The following is a 20927-nucleotide window of genomic DNA, read 5'->3' on the forward strand; positions in this document are numbered from 1 at the left end:
AGGTCCATCTGCTGGATGTAATTATACACCTCAGGGCTTCTCTTACATCCGTGAATCTCATCCATCATGTTAATCCTCGGGGAATAAAAAGCCTTTAGCATTTAGATTTATAATGTATAAAGCGACTATAGATCGTCTTATTTGGAGAACATTTAACAGATAAACACTCAGCATTCTTGTAGCGTCCCAGAGGCATATCCAATTCCAAATAAATCCAAGAATCGGTGATGCTTTTTTTTTTACCCCTCTAATTTGACTTCTTGACCAAAGTGGTAAATTATGCTAAATGCTAAATAACCTCCTTGTTGCCAACAATAACAAATGGAGAAAAATACACTCGTTTGTAAAATGGCAGAATCTTTCATTTGCCACCAATCATTCTTGTAGATCTTAAATAATGCCATGCATGGATACTTGGATGCAAGAATACATGCAAGAATAACAATGTATTTAGGAATTCATTACTTGCCACCATTCCAAATTGAATAAATGTTTTATTATTTGACTGGCCTTATTGTTTTATTGACTTATGGAGTACTGTTACAGTACGGCTGAGTAGTTTCTGACTGTCACATCCTTTGCGGTGTTAGAATGAAAATTGAGCTCAGCAAACTATCAATGCAGGGAGATTTGTGGCTTGTGCCCCTCGGGTCAGTACCTTTCGGGCCACGTTTCTCCCTGGAGAGATGCTGGGATTTCAAATGGCCGCAGAGTCAGTGGCTACTTTATTCGCTGGAGGTAGAAATGCAGAAGCAGATCTTGAGAAAAAAAAAAAAACTAAGATTGTTTAGCTACACACAAAAGTGGAATGATAAAAAAATCGTTTTGTTCTCAAAAGAATCGACTGCATGTGTGAGTCTGACTAACCACGCTGTGGGGGGGATCTGCCAAATTTGATCTATTAAAGGCTTTTCAAATGTTACCCCATTAACTCTGACTGCGCTATATAATAAGTGCGAAAAATGAATTGTTATATCCTGCAGAAGGCTTTAAGTCAGTCCACAGGGGCAGCTGTGGAACTGTTGCAGAGTGACTCACACTTCCATCAAGTCTCAAGTGGTGAAAATATGAGGAGAAACTTGGATTCAAAAACCATTGTTCTCATTTTCATCCAGGCAAAGAGTCCTAAATGAACATTCGTGATAGCCAAATGCTCAAAGGAGATTTACTCCAAATCAACGTTCCCCGGTGCGCCTTTGACTTGATGACAAGCGTGCGCCCGCCCCGCCTGCACACTCACAGCCGAGCGGCTTGCTGTGAAAAGCTCGCTGTGATCTCTTGTTTGTTCAGAGATGAAGGCTATGGATATGACTGCACATACTTGACTGGCTGCGGGTCATCGGGTGGTCTCGCAGACTGCTGCCGCCGTGTTTATTCCGCAGAGAGAAAAGAACACGAGTGGGGGAAGCGATATTAGGTGAAAGCAAAGAAATGGCAGATTAGAAGTAAATGACTAAACAGAGCAGTAAAGGGGTGTGTAAATTTAGGAGCGGGGGATAATCGCAAGAGGTGACACGGTAATAATTGTACAAATAAGAGTCATTTAATCAGGGGTTGTCAAACGTTTTGGGTCAAGGAACACCTTAAGCGCCATGGCAAAGCTTGTATGAGTGATATGCAGATTGATATTGAAAGCTCAATAAAGTTGATGCTCTCGAAGATCAGTTGTTGATACTTTGGAAACTTCAGTAAATAAGTTCATCTTATTTATCATATATTTTTATTTTAATAATAAGCCAATTCATTGATTATGCCATTTTGACTCAAATATTGAAATCAACATTGATTTTATAAAAATAAATAAATAAATAAGTGAATCACCATTGTGCTGCTTTGTGTTCAATTAAACAGGTCCAAATTTTCCACTTTATACATTGAGGCCAGATCATTTCAATATTGCATTTTTTTTTTTTTGGTTCAGTGTTAGTTAGGCTCAATAAAGGTTGGGAAACATTAGCATCAACATGCCTTTAAAGTAAAATAATCCACTCACAATGTTTCTAAAATTATTTTATTAAAACCATTAAAAAATATTCTAATACTATACATAGTACTAGGAGTTTTGAGTGAATGTGCATGTGTGTGCATGTGAGTAAAAAACTTAAAATGACCATTATAAATGGCAGCCATATATAACACTACGTATACACAAACACACTTGGACTTAAATAGGACTGGATCCCTCAGTTCCTCCTAAATTTGAATTATTCAGCTTATCAACATCTTAAGGGACAAGTATATGCTTCCAACTTTGAAGGAACAACTTGGGAAAGGCTTTTTTTTTTGTGTGCACTCTTCAATAAAGTTTGAAGAGTTTGAAGTGGAACATCTCTACCGACAAATATTGCAACAGAGGTCATTAGCTGAGCAGGCTCCTCTCTTGGATACGTCAATGACCTCTGACCTCACTAATGTTCCCACAAAAGAGGAAAAATAATGACTAGTTGACCCTAATACTTCCTTGGCTGTGTGGAAATCATTCAAGTAGATATTATTTTGCTCAACAAAAAGCAGCACTGAAAAAAATGGCTGGGGAGATTCTATCAGCAGGATGAGACCCGGCCAAAATTATATCATAATATATTGAATTGTAAATTAAAAAAAAAAAAAAAAAGCATTAATACATGAAGATATTCATTCAATATTCGTGCCTCCGGCAGAAGAGTGGGCTTGTGACTGAGGGTCATCAAAAAAGTAAAAAAGTTCTTTTGTCCTGAGAATCAAACTAACTTTTTGTTGTGTTGTTTATTTTTTTTTTTTTCAGATGAACTTTTGACACAACAAAGATTCTGCTGTATGAATTTTTAAATCTACTCAGTCAACCTTTACTCCTCACCACTAACCACACCCAAAAACTGTGGGACGGGATCAAGGCTGACCTGGCTCGAGCTTTTCTTAAACTGCTCTCCTTCTTGCTCAATCTGTTCCAAATCCATCTCCATGAGCGATCGCTCCCTGGAGGTTTCCCCTCCGGTATTTGCGTCCTCGCGGTCCTGGACGGATTCAGAGCGGGCCGAGGACATGGCCGGTGACGTCTCTCGGCTGTCTGACAAGAAAATCCCACTCCCTGAGCTGTATTCGCTGTTTGAGTCTGCACCTAGAAAGCAGCCATCAAAAAGAAGAGGAGGAGATGGGACAGATGGTGAGAGCACTTCTGTAAACAAGCACGAGGAAAGCAGGGCTTCCCAAATAATCGGAGGGATTCAGAGCAAATCTGCCGGCTCCAATTTGAGCAGCATTGCAGCTATATTAAAAACATTGATTGCAGTTGTGTAGTATTGCAAACTTGTTGATGCAGCTGTGAATATAACTTCTGGTGAGATGACAACTACATTTTATTGACTGTGTACACAAGTAATAAAGCGTATTCTCGACTCCAATCTTGTTTTTTTTCCTTTTATGTCTCATTAAAATAGAAGAACTGCTAGTGAAAAAAAAAAAACTGTCAATAGTAAATTCACATTTTAGCATAGAAAAGTGCAGATGGAAAAGATATTAGCATCACATTGAATAGAAACACAATATGAGGTTAAAACTGATAATTTGCAAGTTAAATGAATGAAATTTTATAATGTGAAAAGTCATCATATTCAGGGAATAAAGTGAGAATTTTAGTGAAATAAATTACCGGAAGAAGTCTAACAAATAATTTTAATCAATATTACAAACATTAATTTAAAAAGTTATAATTGGGGATTAAAATTCTGAAATATCACAATTTGTAATGTTTAAAAAGTTATAATAATCCAAAGAGTCAACCAAATATTTACTGCCTTTGAGCATTTTCTTCAATCTCTGGGCTGATAATAGATGCTCGCCTCATCACAACTCCCTAACCCTTCTCCAAGAAAATTGTGTGGGGCACCATATTAGACGTGGCCTGGGTGACCAGTGGCAAATATGCTAATACTGGATACGAGGAGTTCTTGAGAAATCGAGATAGAGAGAGCACAAGGTGGTTGTGGGGGTGTAAAACTTTTTCCAAACAAGACAATCACCAAAATTAAAAAAATATTTTCCTACATTGTATCCAAGTGAAAATATGCATTCCAAGGCTATATTATTCCTTCCACTGTGACATTTTCTATTGCCTTTTGGCATAACAAGGAAGGTCAATATTTGCATTTTCTTTTTTACACATCAAGACTTTCTACATCACCAAATATCTTCTTTCCTTTCAAGAGAAGTTTATTTTATCAATACAACCTTGTTATCTTCTCAGATTTTCAATTTGCCCTTTGCAGGTTAATAGGATCAATTTTATACCTGCGCGTACCAATCTGCTGGCCTTTTTGGCCTTTTGTGTAACAGTGAGTGTTCTCACAACACTTTTCTCTAATCGATATGTCCAACTAAGCAACAAGCCTGTCATTAGCGGACGACTCAATGAGGAATATAAACACACAGTATGAACTAACCTTTTGTGACTGCTCTGTAAGGAAAAGAAAAGCATTGTGATGCTGATTCTTTTTGAGAGAGGGCTGCACCGAAAGGGGCAGATGATGTCTTCTGGTGTACTTTTTCAAACTTCTATTAATAGAAACAATTATGCACATTTTTAGTTGATCCTTGGTCCCAGGGACTTACTTGACTGTATTGTTTCTGAGTCGCTTCACAATCCCGCCTTGGCAACGTGACGACGTGATTTAAGCTACAAATATGGTTTGGTGCCTGCAGTTCACTCGGTTTTATATCAACATTGTCCATGTAAATGGCACTGGTGCATTGTTAAATGCCATCACATGACAAGAGACTGTATGATATTAAAGGAGGGAGCATATAGCTTTGAAGATGGAGGAAAAATAAAGTGCAAGAATGCTTCATATTTTTGGCTGTGGAAATGAATTCAGTATTTTCTGAAGGCATTTTTCCCAACTGTATCTGAGATGCGGAGTCAAGATGATTCGTAAGGTGCTGTCTAACAATACGAGAGGCTTGATTGCCCCCCGAGACGGAATCGGCATGTGGAGGCGGGGCTGAGTGTAGGCAGGCTGGACGGGTCAGTGGACCGGCCAAGTTTCCAGTGCGTGACTCAATTGAATAGATCGCACAGCGTGACAGGAGCACGACTACCTGTCACATTATTATCCCGATTCGGGGGCCCAAACGTCACATCCACTCGGCGCACATCAGACATGAAGAACTGTGATTTGGTGAGGGCGGGACACTAACCGGGAACATCTAGTGCAGAAATGATGTAAATGTGCAGCTTTGAATGCACCTCAAGTGGTTCATTTTGTAACTGACCACAATTTAAGAGTTCTGAAACAGAAAGCCAATCTTGAAAGAATGTAATTTGGAGTGTTTTGCTTGTTCTTGGTCTTTTATGTTCAGCAACATGTATTTGTCATAAAAGCTCAATTTGCCAGGCATCAAAAAATTCAAACTGTGACTTAAAAAAATAGATGATTATAATTATTATTATTATTATTATGACCAACATTTTTATTTATATTATTTGTATTTTTTTTATATACCTAAACTCTAATAAAGATTGTGCTCCCACCACACAGGCATCTTTTATACATTGCATAATAGGATGGGCTTCATACAAGCATCCACTGTGGTAAACACTCCCTAAGAAAGAAATACAGTAAATCTCACGAGGATAAATTAGTGTCAAGTAGAATAGCCTTAAAAGACTGCCGCATCTTTTCCAGTGAAAGCAACTTTTCCAGATGGCATCCCGTCTTGCTGTTGACAGCACCAGGGTGAGTGGCACAACACGTTCATCGGTGGCTGCTGTGTTTAGTCTTTTCATTAACACCTAAAAAGGTGTAACTCACACACACACACACACACACACACACACACACACACACACACACTGCTGTGCGCTCTTTATAAGCAAAATAGTTGTGTAAACAATGTCCAAAAGCATGACTGAATGTAATCTTAATCATGTTAGAATGTAATATTTGTCACGTTTCACGGAGAAAATAATAAATGTTTGTCTTCATGCATACATTCAAGTCCAACATGTGATTGGAAATACCTGAAATTTCCGAGTCGGATTCTTCTTGTTCCGAAGAAAGCCTCCTTTCCGCTAGACGGGCCTCCGGAACGTAGAAGTCTCCCTGTCGAGCCAGTGGAGCCATGAAGTGGATCAGATCCTCAGAGTAGATCTCCAGGAAAGGATGTGCACACAGCTTTCTATCCTGTAACAATATTAAATTCAAGTTTGTGAACTCAGCAGGTACAATCCAAGTCAACAATTTTAGTTTTTTTTAAATCATTGCAGATAGCCCACTTTGAATAAAGTAGAAACAGTAATCTTATTCAAGAGTGGGACTCACAAACATACACTCATGCACACAAAATAGTCTTACATCTGAATTTGTCGTTATCACCATCTGTCTCAGCGGTGACATGCCTCGCTCTACCATATGCAGCAACATCCATTTCACTGATTTCAACGTCAATTATCAATTCCCCCCTCCCCCCCAAGAGACTTGTGTATCCACATCATGTGTTGCATAATGCATACGGATGCGCTACCTGACAGACACAAGCCTTCAGAAATTGTCAAATCTAAAATAAAAAGAATGCATTAATGCAGCGGGTCCCATTTTCATTCTTTTTTTTTTTTCTTCTAAATAATGGAAGGTCAGAGAATTAGACGCAACACAAATGGAAGCGGCGCTACGGAGTTCAAATGAACTGACAAGTAGTAATATTTAAGAGAAGACCGCATTCTATTAAAAGACTTACATTGTCACCAATCTACGTCTCGAAGAATGTGTCAATCATTTTTAGTTTTAAAGTTCAGGCAGAGAGCCATTTGCAAGAAAATGTTTGCATTGCGAGTGAGTCTGCTTTTTAAAGCAGTCAAGTTGTTTTCATTTTGGATACAAGCATTATTTAAGAGTGCTTTCGTTATTAGTTGTAGATTTATTTTGTATTCTTTGCTTTTCAACTTGATGGGATTCCTTCAATAACAAAACCAGTTTTATAATTTGACTTTTAATCAAATTAGCTTTGGTAAAGATTACGTTTGACTATTTTCAGCATCTGATGAACGTGACTGAGCTGGAGTGTATTAATAGAAACGCTAAGGTTTTGGTGCGATGAACCAAAAATAAATTGGAGTGCCCTTGTTTGTTGTCCTGACAGAACGTGGCACCCAGTTCAACGTCGTCTTTCATGTGTTTTGAATCATTTTTGGAACACAGTGATGATCAATGGAAAATATGAACATCATGCAGGAACCTGTTTTTTTTTTTTTTTTTAGATCAAAACTTTCGGTTGCTTTTATATTTGGGGGAACTTATATGAGCTACACACCACTATTCAATTTTTTACAGATTTAAAATGAAGACCTTCCAAAACATAAACCTAAAAATGAATTAGTTTAATAGTTCCAAACACTATTCGTCATCAAAATAAGGTCATACCTACGATTAAGCATGGCAACATAATGCTTTGAGGCTTTTTGTTTTTTTACCTGAACCAAAGACCTTGGCCAAGGTCGAGGGAATTATGAAAAGCTCTAAATAACTCCTTATTTGAGTATAAAATCTTCTTCTGATCGAAAGCAAAAAAAAAAAAAAAAAAGAAAGGCTGCAGGCTGGGATGACAACCTTCAATTCTGAACACAACAACATGAGAGCTATAAGAGGGTGTGTGCACTTGTGCAACGAAATTATTACAGCCGTCTATATTAACCCTACATTCCCTCTTGAATATTTTTTTTTTTTGGAGTTGTCCAGCTAATAAGCCACATTAATGGCAGAGAAAGATTTGAAAGGAATTGTCTTGGTATTGTCTTTTTATACTGCAAAAAAAAAAGTGATGTATTTGGAAAAACTGCATATTGAAGGCCTGAGCTGGAAATACTTCATTTAGAATTTCTTGTTGATCCTGCCTGTGAATTCAACTGTTTGGAAATAACAACAGTGACATTGATTCCTTACCATCATCATCATCATCATCATCTGTGAAGGCCTAATCCTTGGAGCCTTGCTGCTCCATTTCTCTGCCACCTATGCCAGTGGAGGCTTAGGCCAAAGGAGCAAAGGCCAAATAATAAGACCTGCAGTCGAATCCCTGACACACACACACACACACACACACACACACACACACACACACACACACACACACACACACACACACACACACACACACACACACACACACACACACACACACACACACACACACACACACACACACACACACACACACACACACACACACACACACACACACACACACACACACACACACACACACACACACACACACACACACACACACACACACACACACACACACACACACACACACACACACACACACACACACACACACACACACACACACACACACACACACACACACACACACACACACACACACACACACACACACACACACACACACACACACACACACACACACACACACACACACACACACACACACACACACACACACACACACACACACACACACACACACACACACACACACACACACACACACACACACACACACACACACACACACACACACACACACACACACACACACACACACACACACACACACACACACACACACACACACACACACACACACACACACACACACACACACACACACACACACACACACACACACACACACACACACACACACACACACACACACACACACACACACACACACACACACACACACACACACACACACACACACACACACACACACACACACACACACACACACACACACACACACACACACACACACACACACACACACACACACACACACACACACACACACACACACACACACACACACACACACACACACACACACACACACACACACACACACACACACACACACACACACACACACACACACACACACACACACACACACACACACACACACACCACACTATATGCTTGTATAATTGGGCAGGGGATTGTGGATAGTCTGCTATTGATTTTTGTTGTATTTTCTCCATACACTGCAGAATCAGGACCACTGGGACCAATGCAAGCACTTAAAGGCGGTAAAAACAATCAGGGTCAGGGGAAGGTCATTTACTATTCACACATAGGAATTACACGATTAGAACAGATTGTCATTTTCTGAAGTGTGAAAAGTGTTAAACTAACTACATATGAGAAATCACCCAGGCCAACAAAATAATTTCTATAAATGAGACTCTTTAGAGAATATCCACTGTGTACAAGTGAATCATTTTTCAATCTATCTTTTCTATCCATCAGTAGTAAAGAACAAATTTGTCATGGTGCAAAAAAAAAAAAAAAAGAAACATTTGTAACCCAGCATCTTTTTTTTTTGTGCAAGACTTCAAGAATTAAACGTTTCTTATTTACACCCGATCTGCAGCAGATCCTGAGGGAACTGCTGACCGTTAGATGGTCAACAAGAGAAAGAGGATGTGCAAGTGTTTTCTCTTTCAGGTCCCTCACCCGGGGGGACTAGATCTGCATGGGACCCTACAGTGAGTGCGTCATACACCCTTGGATAAATAAATGAAACACTGCAGTGTATTTATAGGGCTCTAAAACAAGATTATTCTGATCTCCCTTGGTAAAACATGCCTATACACTTAGCCTTTACCGTACATTATGACTTGACAGTTCATTTCGTAGAAAGCCAAGTAAATGTAAAATCCAGGTATTACACTGAAGGAAGAAAACGTGTTGTCACATACTATAGCTTGGAATGATAGTGACTTGGATGGTCATGGCTGAATGAATACAAGGTTAGAAGCACTATTTAGTCAAATGTCCAATCCTCGACAGTGCTGACTTGAGTAACCCAAATCATCCTTCCCCATTGCAATGAATAAAAATGCTATTAATCCGTTTCGACAATATTTGGAGGTTGATATTCCCTTTAAGTACATGTCCATAGAAATGCAAATAGAGACATTCTGTAGTTTGTCTCATCCAAGAGATGAGACTATCTTTGACTCCTATGGTCTACATTTCATCCAAAAGCCCTAAAGGTGCATAAGTCAATTCAAATATTCTGAAGCCATAATGAGCGACGACGCCAGAACGGACAATCCCGGTGTCACTCAAGCAGCAATTTTCACTTCAGTGATGTGTTCAGCCATGACAATATGAAAAAGGACAGCCTGAAAGTCAGTGACCTGAATAAAGCAGTTAATTCCTTAAAGCCTCCTTTTTATCTAACCATTTTCTTAAAGTCCCCCCCCACCCCCGCCAAAGTCCCAGACCCCTTCGCCTATCACCAGCACTTATATTTCAATGTTTTAAAATTGCCTTTTCAAATGCTATTCACAAAATGCCTAGCCCCACTCAATAAAAACCTAAACCTAATGTACGATAGTATTTTTTTTAAAGCGCTTTTAAAAACACATTTTACTTGACTAAAAATAACAAACCCTCTTAAATTTGCAATCATGCACACTTATAACACGATCTTAATTCAGAGCGACAGGCTAAGTTTGAATTGGATCAATCAAATGCAGATGTGACATTTAACACCAACAGTAGAATCCCAGACGCCTGGAGATAAAAGTCATGTTTGAACGGGCAAACTCTGTAGTGTTTCCAGTGGGAAGCGTTCGCTCACAGGCTCGTGATGCAACACTCGCTAGAAAAGAGTGAACACTAATTTCTTGAAGTAAAAATATGAAACCTGAGGAAATTACGGCAATACCTGAAGGCCAGGAATGCAGAATTGTCCATTTTAAATCGGTCAAAAATGTTCATTTTTTGATTCATAATCAACTTTTCCAGAAGATCAGCTCCCATTGATATTGACACAAATAAATTTTGGCCTATTACTTTAAAAGTGTTTCGAAATCCACTCACATAGGCATCGCATCTTTGTTCAGAGGACAAAACCCCGTGACCTTCTCTTGACCTTTCCAAATTTACATCATAGCCAAATGTCGGCATGTTTGCTAAGCCCTGAGGACAAGCAGATGTGCCGTGGTTTGCACTCTTCTGGTCCACCATAGTGGCAAGACTAACAGAAAATTGCAAGAGCCAGCATTTTGTGAAGGTTCACGAGCATGTTGCCATGTGTGCGGCTTGCTAAAAATAAGCACATGATCGAGGAACAAAGGTAAACTTGCTTTATATTCAGCACAGAGGCTCAGTGGTGGCAATCAACTTTAGTGCCCTCAAGCAAACAAATGTTCCATAGTCTGCCTTTCTCAAACCTTCTGCGTGAATGTCAGCAATATTATCTTCCCATTCCAGTCCTCACCACAGGTCCGAAAAGCCCGGCCGGCCACAACGCACCAATCAAATCTCAAGATGTTGCCGCATCTGTGATGAAGCTCACCACTTGAGGGCCAAGGCACAAAAGAAAATCTGATCGATGGTCTGACTAGGCAAATATCAGGCCTGACCACAGGGTGGCAAAACAAAGTGTCAGCGACAACGAGAAATCATCCTTGCCGTGGAAAGCTAGAGCTGCTAAATGCTGATGAGCTGCTTTGAAAAGGTCTCACCATTGGGGATAGTCAATGTGTCGCGCATGCTTTATTCAAGAGAAACCAGCTCAGGAAGGACGGTGTTGCTCAATATCGTACCTGAAGCTATGGGGGAAGACTACAAAGCGTGAAAGTTTGTTTATGGGAATGGCAAAAGTCTGATGGACATTTTGGGTTTCGTTCCCCATAAAATGGAGTCAGCAGGCACCTGCCATGTTTTAAAGTGTCTCCGATTAGTCCAAATAAATTTCATTTGTTTTACTGTGCTTGTTCTAATTTTTGTAAACACGTCTCACAGCACAAGCCATAATCCTCAGACAGCCTCCACAACTCCGGCTCATCGCAACATAGAAGTTGAAACTTATTTTTTAGAAGGTTTTAATTCATTAAAGGAAACAATTGCATTCCAAAAGGACCTATTTTTCGAAACGCCTCAAAATGTGGGAGAAGTGTCATGGTGCATTCAGGGTGATGCAACAGAATCAAACATTGGGTATTGCAAGAACTGAATTTCAATGCATATTTCCCTCACAAAATTGACGTGTGCCGCCTTTTCAAAAAATGTTCAGAAGGGTTTGAGACCTCATTATTATGTCCCCGGTGAACTTCAAGGTAGGAAAACTGAGCTGTATTTCAATAACAATACATCACAGTGCCGTTCCACTGGAGACTGCAAAAGTGCAGTACAGTTAAAGTGCTGAAAATCCTTCAAGACTGTAACATCACAGGAGCTCAGGCATGTGTATTTTCGAATCAGAACTGACTCGTGTTATACCGACAAATAAAAAAAATAAAATAAAAAAAACATACACGGAGAAACTACAACCTATATTTAGCAGAAATGTCATTTGTAAAATCACTTACATGGTACTTTACCCAAATTTTATATAATATTATGACGGCAAATGTTCAATCCCTGCAACGAATGAATTTCCATAATTTCTTATATGGGAATTTAGTTTTGCAAATCACACATTGTGTCACTTTAGCCAGTAAATGAGTCACGCACAAAATCTCAGCTAGACTCAAACAGACAGCTGAGGGGAAGCAAAGATAAAACCGGGACGTAATTAAGTGAAGAAGAAGAAGACCGATGGCCAGTTAGATCATCGACTGTGTACGTTGACCTCTTAGACCGTCTAAGTGCCACTGGAGGGCGTCCAAACAGATGGCAGAGGCAGCCAGACAGGACCCGAGCCAGCGTTTCTCCGACAGAAGCGGCGCTACTCGAGAAAACCTGTGGTGCTGCCACCTGTTTCCAGCACACTGCAAAATTAAACAATTGCCAGATTGCCCGGCCACACAAGTCGGCACATCCCGATGATTCATTGACACGACATCCCTCAAACATCGCCTAAGTAAGAATGTTCACCGCTTGCTGATTTAGGTTGCTATGTTACCTAAATAATACCTTCAAAACTCCTGGAGCTGCTACAACAAAGAAAATTAAAATACCAAAAATATCAAATGAAATGCAACCATTCAGTGTTAGACGTACTGAGAAATCAATTTCCCCTGTTTGACTTCATCCTTAGCAATGATTAATTTTGCCCCCCCACACACGTAAACACACTTGTTTCATTTCTTTAGTCCCCACTGCTAAAATGAGCCAGTGACTCATTGTGTTTGTTTTATTTTTTATTTCTCCTCCTCCAGCCAGGTTTTCTGTTTTTTTTTTACTGTTTTAGCATCTTTCAGTATCCAGAAAATCATTTTATAAATAACACGTAGTACTTTGAATACAGCTTTTATATTAGCGTTGATGTTCCGATAAAGATCGTTAATCCAGAATTGTGTAATGAACTCAATTAAATTCAATGATACATTTTTGTTTGTACAAATATTTCAAATTAAATATGAAGAGGCATCTTTGATTTGAACTTAACAAACATCCAGCTCCCCAAGCCCACTCAATGATCGACTTTGTTTACTCCAGTTCATATCGGAAAACAATATTCTTGCAGTTTGGACTTGAGGGCTGCAGCATGAATATTGGGAGGTGAGTCGTCGGCTTATCTGACTTTCAGAAATCTGTGTTGTGATTGTTGAGACCAGAGTGATGGTGTGATAACTTTACAGTCTCAAGGAACCTGAAGGGTATAGGGAAAGATTGAATAATCTCACATTCCACTCAAGTTTGGCAATGTTGCAAATAATTTTTGATTCAACAGAATGACTTGCATTTTTTTTCGTGGGACTTTTTCCAACCGCACACTCATATTCAGGATCACATTTTGTTGAGCAAGCCCGGGGTTACAGCAATATTTCTGAAAACCACAGAAGGCAGACCGAGTTACGGATGGGTGTAAAAAGCAAAATACCTTGATGTAGCTTTCTAGACGTGGATAGACTCTTTTGACTCCCAAGAGGATGGAGAAAATGGTCCTGTGGGGGAATGAGGTAGTGACCACGTGTGTGACTTCAGGAAAGGAGAAAACTTTAAAGCCACATGTCTCGTAGCGCTTCAGAAGCTCCTTGTCGGACTTGTTCTCTCCTTCGCTGACAATACTGCCGATAGCACAGCGGCACTGAGGTCCGGGCACCTTTGAATAAAAGAAACATACGCAAAGGGTCATAAAAAGAGAATGTGCATAGGCAACGTATATTTTGAGAGGAGTTGCTTTGCTGACAATAAAAGTATTTTTGATACATTTTTAAGAGAAAACATGCCCATTAATTCGAGCTCTAATTGCAGTATTTGACGTTCTGAATCTTCGGAGCACCCTGATGGCAATTAAATAGAGGAGGATGGAGAAGGGGGGGGGGGGGGGGGGAAGATGCTCTAAACAAATAAACCCACTTGGAACATCCAAGCATGCTGAGTGCCACTAGAAGCAGAGAATAAAAAAGTGATTCGTCCAAGAACCCATCACATTTATATTCTTTATCCACTGCCATCATGTGAATTTTCAACAGTGCTGACAAAAAAGGTTCTGTACATGTTGCGCTGCCATACAGGAGATATAGTGATAATTTAACAGCACAAGAACATGATTTTGGAGCAGCAGCTAGCGAATATTTCTCGAATCAATTATTTGACTGATTATCACAATGATTAATTGAGTTACCAGATAATAATTGATCTTGCATTATTAAATATGTGCTGGGTCATCATCTTCACATTCCGCAGAATACTATCTGTGACTTTGAGTGTATATGGCTTGAAAAGTAAAGTCTAGCCTGCTAAGTGACGAGTAAAAGTGTAGAGTTGGCTGTTGTGAGCTTGTGCTACCTAACTGTTAGCAAGGGTGCTGCACTTTTTTAGTAGAAACGTCCAAATTGAAAAATTGTGGAGAAGGAGCTGTAAGCATTTAAGGTGTGTCAATGAATCTCAACTGAATGAGGGATGATGCAACATCTAATCATTGTTCCCAATCAATACAAGCGATTGTATGTTGCAGGACACGAGAGCTTCTTCCTAAACTAAGGAGCGATGTGTCACATTGTGAAATATTGAGATTGGTCGTATCAATGTGCTCCATATTCTGCTCACAAATGATCTGACCCTGCACACACATTCCTGACATTGTGGATGGATCTTTTGGGAATTCACAATGAGAGCTCCCAGCCAACTTTTTTTTTTTTTAATCGATAACCGCGTGACTACATGCAGAGAATCCAGAAAAAACAAAAGCTTCTTGTTTTGCTTCTCTGCATGTATTGCACCTAAACCAAAGACCATATGTGTGGATTTAGCCAGGTTACGAATGGAATTCAGTTTAATACACTGTGTAAAAACATATTAAATAGATTGTATTTAAATAATAATATTTTAGTGGTACTTTTATATGACAGCAAGGGAAATTTATTTCCGCAGTAGACGTTTTAGTTTTATTTGCTTTGTTCTGGGACATTTCAATCTTTGCTAAGTTTTCTAAAGATATACAGAGAAGAAAACACTGGCAACAGAAAATGTCTTCTGTTACTAATCCCAAACTACAAAGATTGTCACAATATTATATTGAAACAATTTTCCCCCTGCCTATAATATTGGCAGGTAACAGTTGTGTTGATTTGTCAGAGGTATTTTACCTCAAGGGCTGCTTTCTAACCTATTCCAAATTCGCAAAAAAAAAAAAAAGGCATGCTATGTTCATGAAAATTTGATACTACCTTGCCTTGTGATCAATTACATGTTAATACAAATGCATTCACAGTCAAAATTATTTTACTTTATCGATAAAGTCCATAGCATTTCAGAAGATGCAAATAGTTGGATTTGGCAATTTTATTTAAATTTAAAGACATGATTGAAAGTCATATTTTTACTTTTTCTTCTGAAGTAAGTATACGGCTCAATCACATTAAAGTAAGTTATAATTAAGACCCATTGGGGGTACCCGGCCTCTGTCCTAAAAGTCAGATGGGACCCTGACTTTTGTTCTGCTCACACACACGCACACAAAAAAATCAACAGAGGACAAATGACTATTAATCCAACGTATTCCAGTGGGATGGAATTAAAATGTTAGGTTGAGTGAGGCAATAGAAGGCAGGAAAAAAACCATCTAACTTATCACTGGCATATAAAGTAGTTTCACATGGACTTTCTGTCATGGAAAGCATTAGCGAGATTGTCGACTATTTCATCAGCCTTCGCAACGGATACCAGCTGGGCTAATTCTCATCCCCCAACCAACTCGTCCTTCTCAACTTCCATCATGTTATAACCTCAGCGTGGCTTTCTGAAACTTTCAAATGTGTCGTCTCACCGACAGCGATTTTAACGAAGGAACTGTATGTCAAAATTGTGGCCTTGAAAACGTGGATTGGATGTAAACATCTTCGCAAAGGATGAAGTAAGCCACGGGCAGTGAAGAGGCCACATTGGGTCAGGGAAACACCGCATGAAGAGTTGTCAAGGAGGAGGAGTTCTTGAGCAGAGCCCGGAATATGTGAGTGCTTTTTTTTTAGGGAATATAAAGAGCCACTCCAGCCCTGCATCCATGGCAACCATCACAGGACAAACTTAAGTCCTTGTTGAGGTCCTTAGTTTCCCCGGAGGAAATCATTAACAGTGGTAAACGTGAGAAAGAGGAAAAAGAAGAACAAGTCGGGATGAGAGCAGTCATGCAGACACTACTTCTCTGTCAGCTGCACCTTTTGATAAAAAAAAAAAAAAAAATCTTCTCACCGCAAACATCAATAGCAAGTGTCTCCCTGGTTAGACACCAAATAGGAGTCCTCCTATTTGAGAGCGCTCTGAGGTTCCTGTCTAGGACTGAAAGCATCCAGCGGCTTGGACACTAATGAGCTGAGATCATTATACCAATTATTTGAACTTGAATCAGGAGTTGGCTGAGACTGTGCAGTGCCAGCACCCAGTGCTACCCTAATTGTCAGCTTTTGAAAAGAAGATTTAAGACGGAGAGAGGAGGATTCTGTCTGAGCCATTTTAAAGCTGCCGCAACTATTAAAAGACAACTCAGATCATATACTGTACTAGGCAGCAATGACATGATGGACAATTACAATGACAATGGAAAACAAAACATGGTTTTAATCCAATTAATCAACAAAATAAGTGACAGATTAATTGCTAATACACTAAGCATTCATTGGAGCCCTAAATTAAATACTGTATAAAGACATTGAAATGACAGATATTATCACAATCATTCTGGTGTACGCGCCCTGACCACTAGGGGGCAGTATAAGACATACATGGAGACTGCTCCTCTTTCGCCTTATGAGTACAACAGTGAAATTAGTCTTTCTTCATCTTCACATAGGAAAAAAAATAAATGCCTGTTATTTACACAGATGCATTACTCAGTTTGTGTTCAGATATGCAATGCTTAAAGGGTTGTTTTACTTTTCAGGCCGACTTTAGTAGTCTTCAAATGAATGTGGAAACAGTCTTGTAAAATGTTGATCTTTACATCAGGATGGAACATCCTTGACATTAATATTCAGAATCTGTCTGCAATTTATCATTGCAAGGTAAGGAAGTTTCTACATTTTTAATTATGTTTGGATAAAGCCTACTGAAAAATAAAGAACGTCTGGAGGACTCACAGGTGGGTAGACGCACCGCATGAGTTGGAATACTGCAGAGCGTGTGCAGGATAAAATATGAGGAGTGGTTACAGATATTATTGCCTGCTGTGGACAGCCTCCTATATGTTTGGATAAGATCTCATGAACAGAAGGTAGGAAAACATCTCAAACAATTCCACCCCACTAAATTTGAGATGCAGTGGTCTAGGCGAAGCAACACATGCAAAATTATTATTACAAGCATCACATCATTTGGATGCTTCAGACAACCTGTTTTGGGAGCAACGGAAAGTACCAAGTGACCTGATATAGTTTTATAATGTCTCTTGCGTTGTAGTTAATAATATTCCTAATTATAAAAATGACACTGCTTTAGGCAGCATAACAAAACAAACGGAAAATAGTGAGTGAGGGTCATTATTAATATTGATTGTCTCTTCAGCAATCTTAATGCATACTGAGGTTTAGCCCTACGGCCAGACAGCCGAAACCGCAGCATATATTTGGTTCAAATCTGAATCTGAAAACGCCCTATACAGATATGCTTCAGCAAAACTCAAGTAAAAGCAATGAGTCACCCATTCTCAAACTGTTAATCCAGTTTATTATGTCTAGATTTGGTTTTCATACTAATTTTGTCATGCAGCAACTCCAATACATTGTGGTTATGTCAAATTACTGTAATTGAAAAGTATTGTAATGTTCAGTAGATCTAGAAAAGTATGTTGACGCCATCTACCGGCCAAATCTACGCACTGTCTCTCTTTTAATCACTGAACTGCAACGAGTTTAAGTGCTGCAAAGTTGTACAAATATGCCTCATTTGTTCCCTCATAGCTGGTGCGTGTTTTACTTACCTTTTTGGGATCATCATAAAATATTCCGATACAAGAAAGTTTAGGCCCGATACTGTTGGCTTCTTTAAACAGTTTTGCACATTTTTTATACGATCCTTCCTTAAACTTGTAGACGAACGTTACCCTTTTTATAGGGGGTGACCCGGTAAAAATGATAATATCCGACAGGAGTCCCGAGTATAAAAAGTAACCTGCTAATGACAAAAGAGTGACGAGCAGGCTAACAGCCACACACAGACTCATCCACTCTGACATATTGACAGGCAGGAATAATCTTTTACTAGCTTTTAAAATCAACAATTTTGAATCGTTGTATATTGGCAACTGGATCAACGCAGGGATTTTCATTCATCCTATGCGGACTCAATTCATAATGCATAGCGATCGAGAAAAAAAACACCTGGTTGCACAATGAATGAAACTTCCTGGAATGTACCATTAAAGCCAAGAGGGGCCTGAGGAATAGTTTTAAACACACTAGGTATTGACGAAAGCAAAACTCTGTTGTTTGGCAAATTACTGCAAACAAACATTAAGAGGGCTGAACTAAATTACCAGCTGGACATCGCTTTGCATAAAAATAAATTATAAAAGTAATAAATGTTCCTTTAAAAAAAAAAAACCTCCGGTGAAAATTGCTGCAAGAATAAAACTGATAACTGTTTGATCAGATCTGAATAGCAAAATTGTCTTCTGTAATGACCTGCACACAATAATACAAAGGGCATTTGTACCCCCCAAACAAAATGTGTCGACTCTTCCGCTGTATTTCCGGTTTCACACAGCTGGACACTAGCTTGACGCATAGCAAAACTCGACTCGTCCAACATGGCTGGTCAGGAAGATCCAGTGCAGAGAGAAATTCACCAAGACTGGGCCAACCGAGAGTATATCGAAGTAATCACGAGCAGCATCAAGAAAATTACTGACTTCCTCAACTCTTTTGGTAAGCATTCTCTTTCTACGGTGTATGATTGAGGTTGGACTTTCCAGGCGTAGGCTAAGCTAGCTAGTGATGTTCTCCGTAGCCACTCCCAGAGAGCATCGCTTTAGCTAGTCTATGTTGATTGTTGTCATTCTTTAGACGGGTCACGTTGATGTCAAATTATATTACAATATTATGTTGGCTAATAGTGGCGCTAAACGATATCGCACAAACGTCATCTTGACAATTAGCCACAGCTACCAAAATGCTCGTCTTACTGTGCTTGGCAAATAAACCGAATATGAACGTTACATAAAGGTCCGATCATGATCTGTACGGTTGTGTCATGTGGTGGTGGTGGTGGTGAATGTTTATTTGGAATACGTTGATGAGTATTCGTTTTTAATGTGTCTTCTTTAGACATGTCATGTCGATCTCGCTTGGCTACCCTCAACGAGAAGCTGACAGCCTTGGAAAGGAGAATCGAATACATTGAAGCAAGAGTAAGTATGACACGATGTGTTTGCAACCTTAACGCTCGAGCGTTACACTGTTTATAACACGAGCGTAGTAACGTTACATACTTAAAACAAACAGAATTGCAATTGCAAGAATAAAGTCGTAATTCTAACAATTGCATATCAAAATTTTTATGTAAACGCAACAGTCGCAGATCAGCTACTTGTATTGCATGAAAGACCAAAACTTCCATGAGGACAGTGTGTTCATTATTGAGATAGTATATGACCTTGTAATTTTAGTTTATTTTTAGTGGTAGCAATATTCTTTTCAAAATTTTAAATGTGCCATACTGCCTCCAGAAAGTCATATACTGTATTATCTGTCTGTTACAGGTGACAAAAGGTGAAACCTTGACTTAAACGACGTCATGGAAAATTGCAGCATCCTGATGCTATCCTTCCATTTCCTAGTGGCCCATTTTTTTGTTTATTTTGAATTTGCGTGATTGATTCCACCCTGCTTTTTGATGCTCATTTTTAAATTGTATCACTAGTTTTGCTTGTTTTATATGATGCCACTACTGTGTGTAGTATACAGGAAATGGTCTGAGTGTGTGTTACTTCGGCATGACATTTTTAAGAAACAAAATAACCATCAAAAACTTTGCTTTTAACATTTTGAAGACTTTAGTACTTGTGTGATAACAGAAGGTCACATTGGACCATGTGTTTTACATCATGTACATTATGTCAATACAATAACAGCACAGAATTGATGAGTGGGGACCATCCTATTGTGCCAAGTTAAACAAGTCTTGTTGTGTGGTCTTTAATAAGGACTGTGTGTACATTGCACTCTTTACTCATATGTCAAGGGTTACATACTGTAATAAAATGCAAGAAAACCATTGTGGAGAATGAAACCTTTTTCTGTTTTGTCATGATTTTGTTCAAAACATTTACACAGAAACGAGGGATTCCATTAGTTCACTGAATTTCATTAGCTCAATTTCTGTAAAATACTGTTGATAGAATAAACTGCAGCCAAGAATGTGTTTAAATAGTCATGAGGAAATTCATTGTTTGAGTATTTTTGCATGAAACATTCAATTGTTTCTTTTTATCTGGTCTAATCAAGATTATTTTGGAGGCTGCTGCAAATGCAGAAATTATTAATTTGTTACATTATTATTATTATTATTATTATTAATAATAATAAA

General features: G+C 39.0%; 2 protein-coding genes across 3 annotated transcripts; one reads left to right on the forward strand and one right to left on the reverse strand.

The window, feature by feature from the left end:
* Positions 1-2022: 2022 nt before the first annotated feature.
* On the reverse strand, positions 2023-18768 carry tex264b (testis expressed 264, ER-phagy receptor b). 2 transcript variants are annotated; one of them, XM_085924714.1, is made up of 4 exons: positions 18322-18768; positions 13786-14007; positions 5996-6158; positions 2023-3097 (listed from the first exon to the last, which is right to left on the reverse strand). In XM_085924714.1, exons 1-4 carry the CDS (start codon positions 18667-18669, stop codon positions 2826-2828), a joined length of 1005 nt encoding a protein of 334 aa, XP_085780840.1. In that variant the 5' UTR covers positions 18670-18768; the 3' UTR covers positions 2023-2825. The 2 variants fall into 2 exon arrangements, with proteins under 2 accessions (XP_085780840.1, XP_085780841.1); XM_085924715.1 differs by lacking the exon at positions 2023-3097 and adding an exon at positions 3105-5827.
* Positions 18769-19074: 306 nt separating this feature from the next.
* On the forward strand, positions 19075-20630 carry brk1 (BRICK1 subunit of SCAR/WAVE actin nucleating complex). The gene is made up of 3 exons (XM_085924717.1): positions 19075-19267; positions 19667-19749; positions 20101-20630. The coding sequence occupies exons 1-3, from the start codon at positions 19150-19152 to the stop codon at positions 20125-20127; spliced, it is 228 nt and encodes a 75-aa protein (XP_085780843.1). The 5' UTR covers positions 19075-19149; the 3' UTR covers positions 20128-20630.
* Positions 20631-20927: the final 297 nt, after the last annotated feature.

Source organism: Syngnathus leptorhynchus, chromosome 11 (assembly GCF_054491065.1).
Source record: "Syngnathus leptorhynchus isolate UIUO chromosome 11, UIUO_Slep, whole genome shotgun sequence".
NCBI lineage: Eukaryota > Metazoa > Chordata > Actinopteri > Syngnathiformes > Syngnathidae > Syngnathus > Syngnathus leptorhynchus.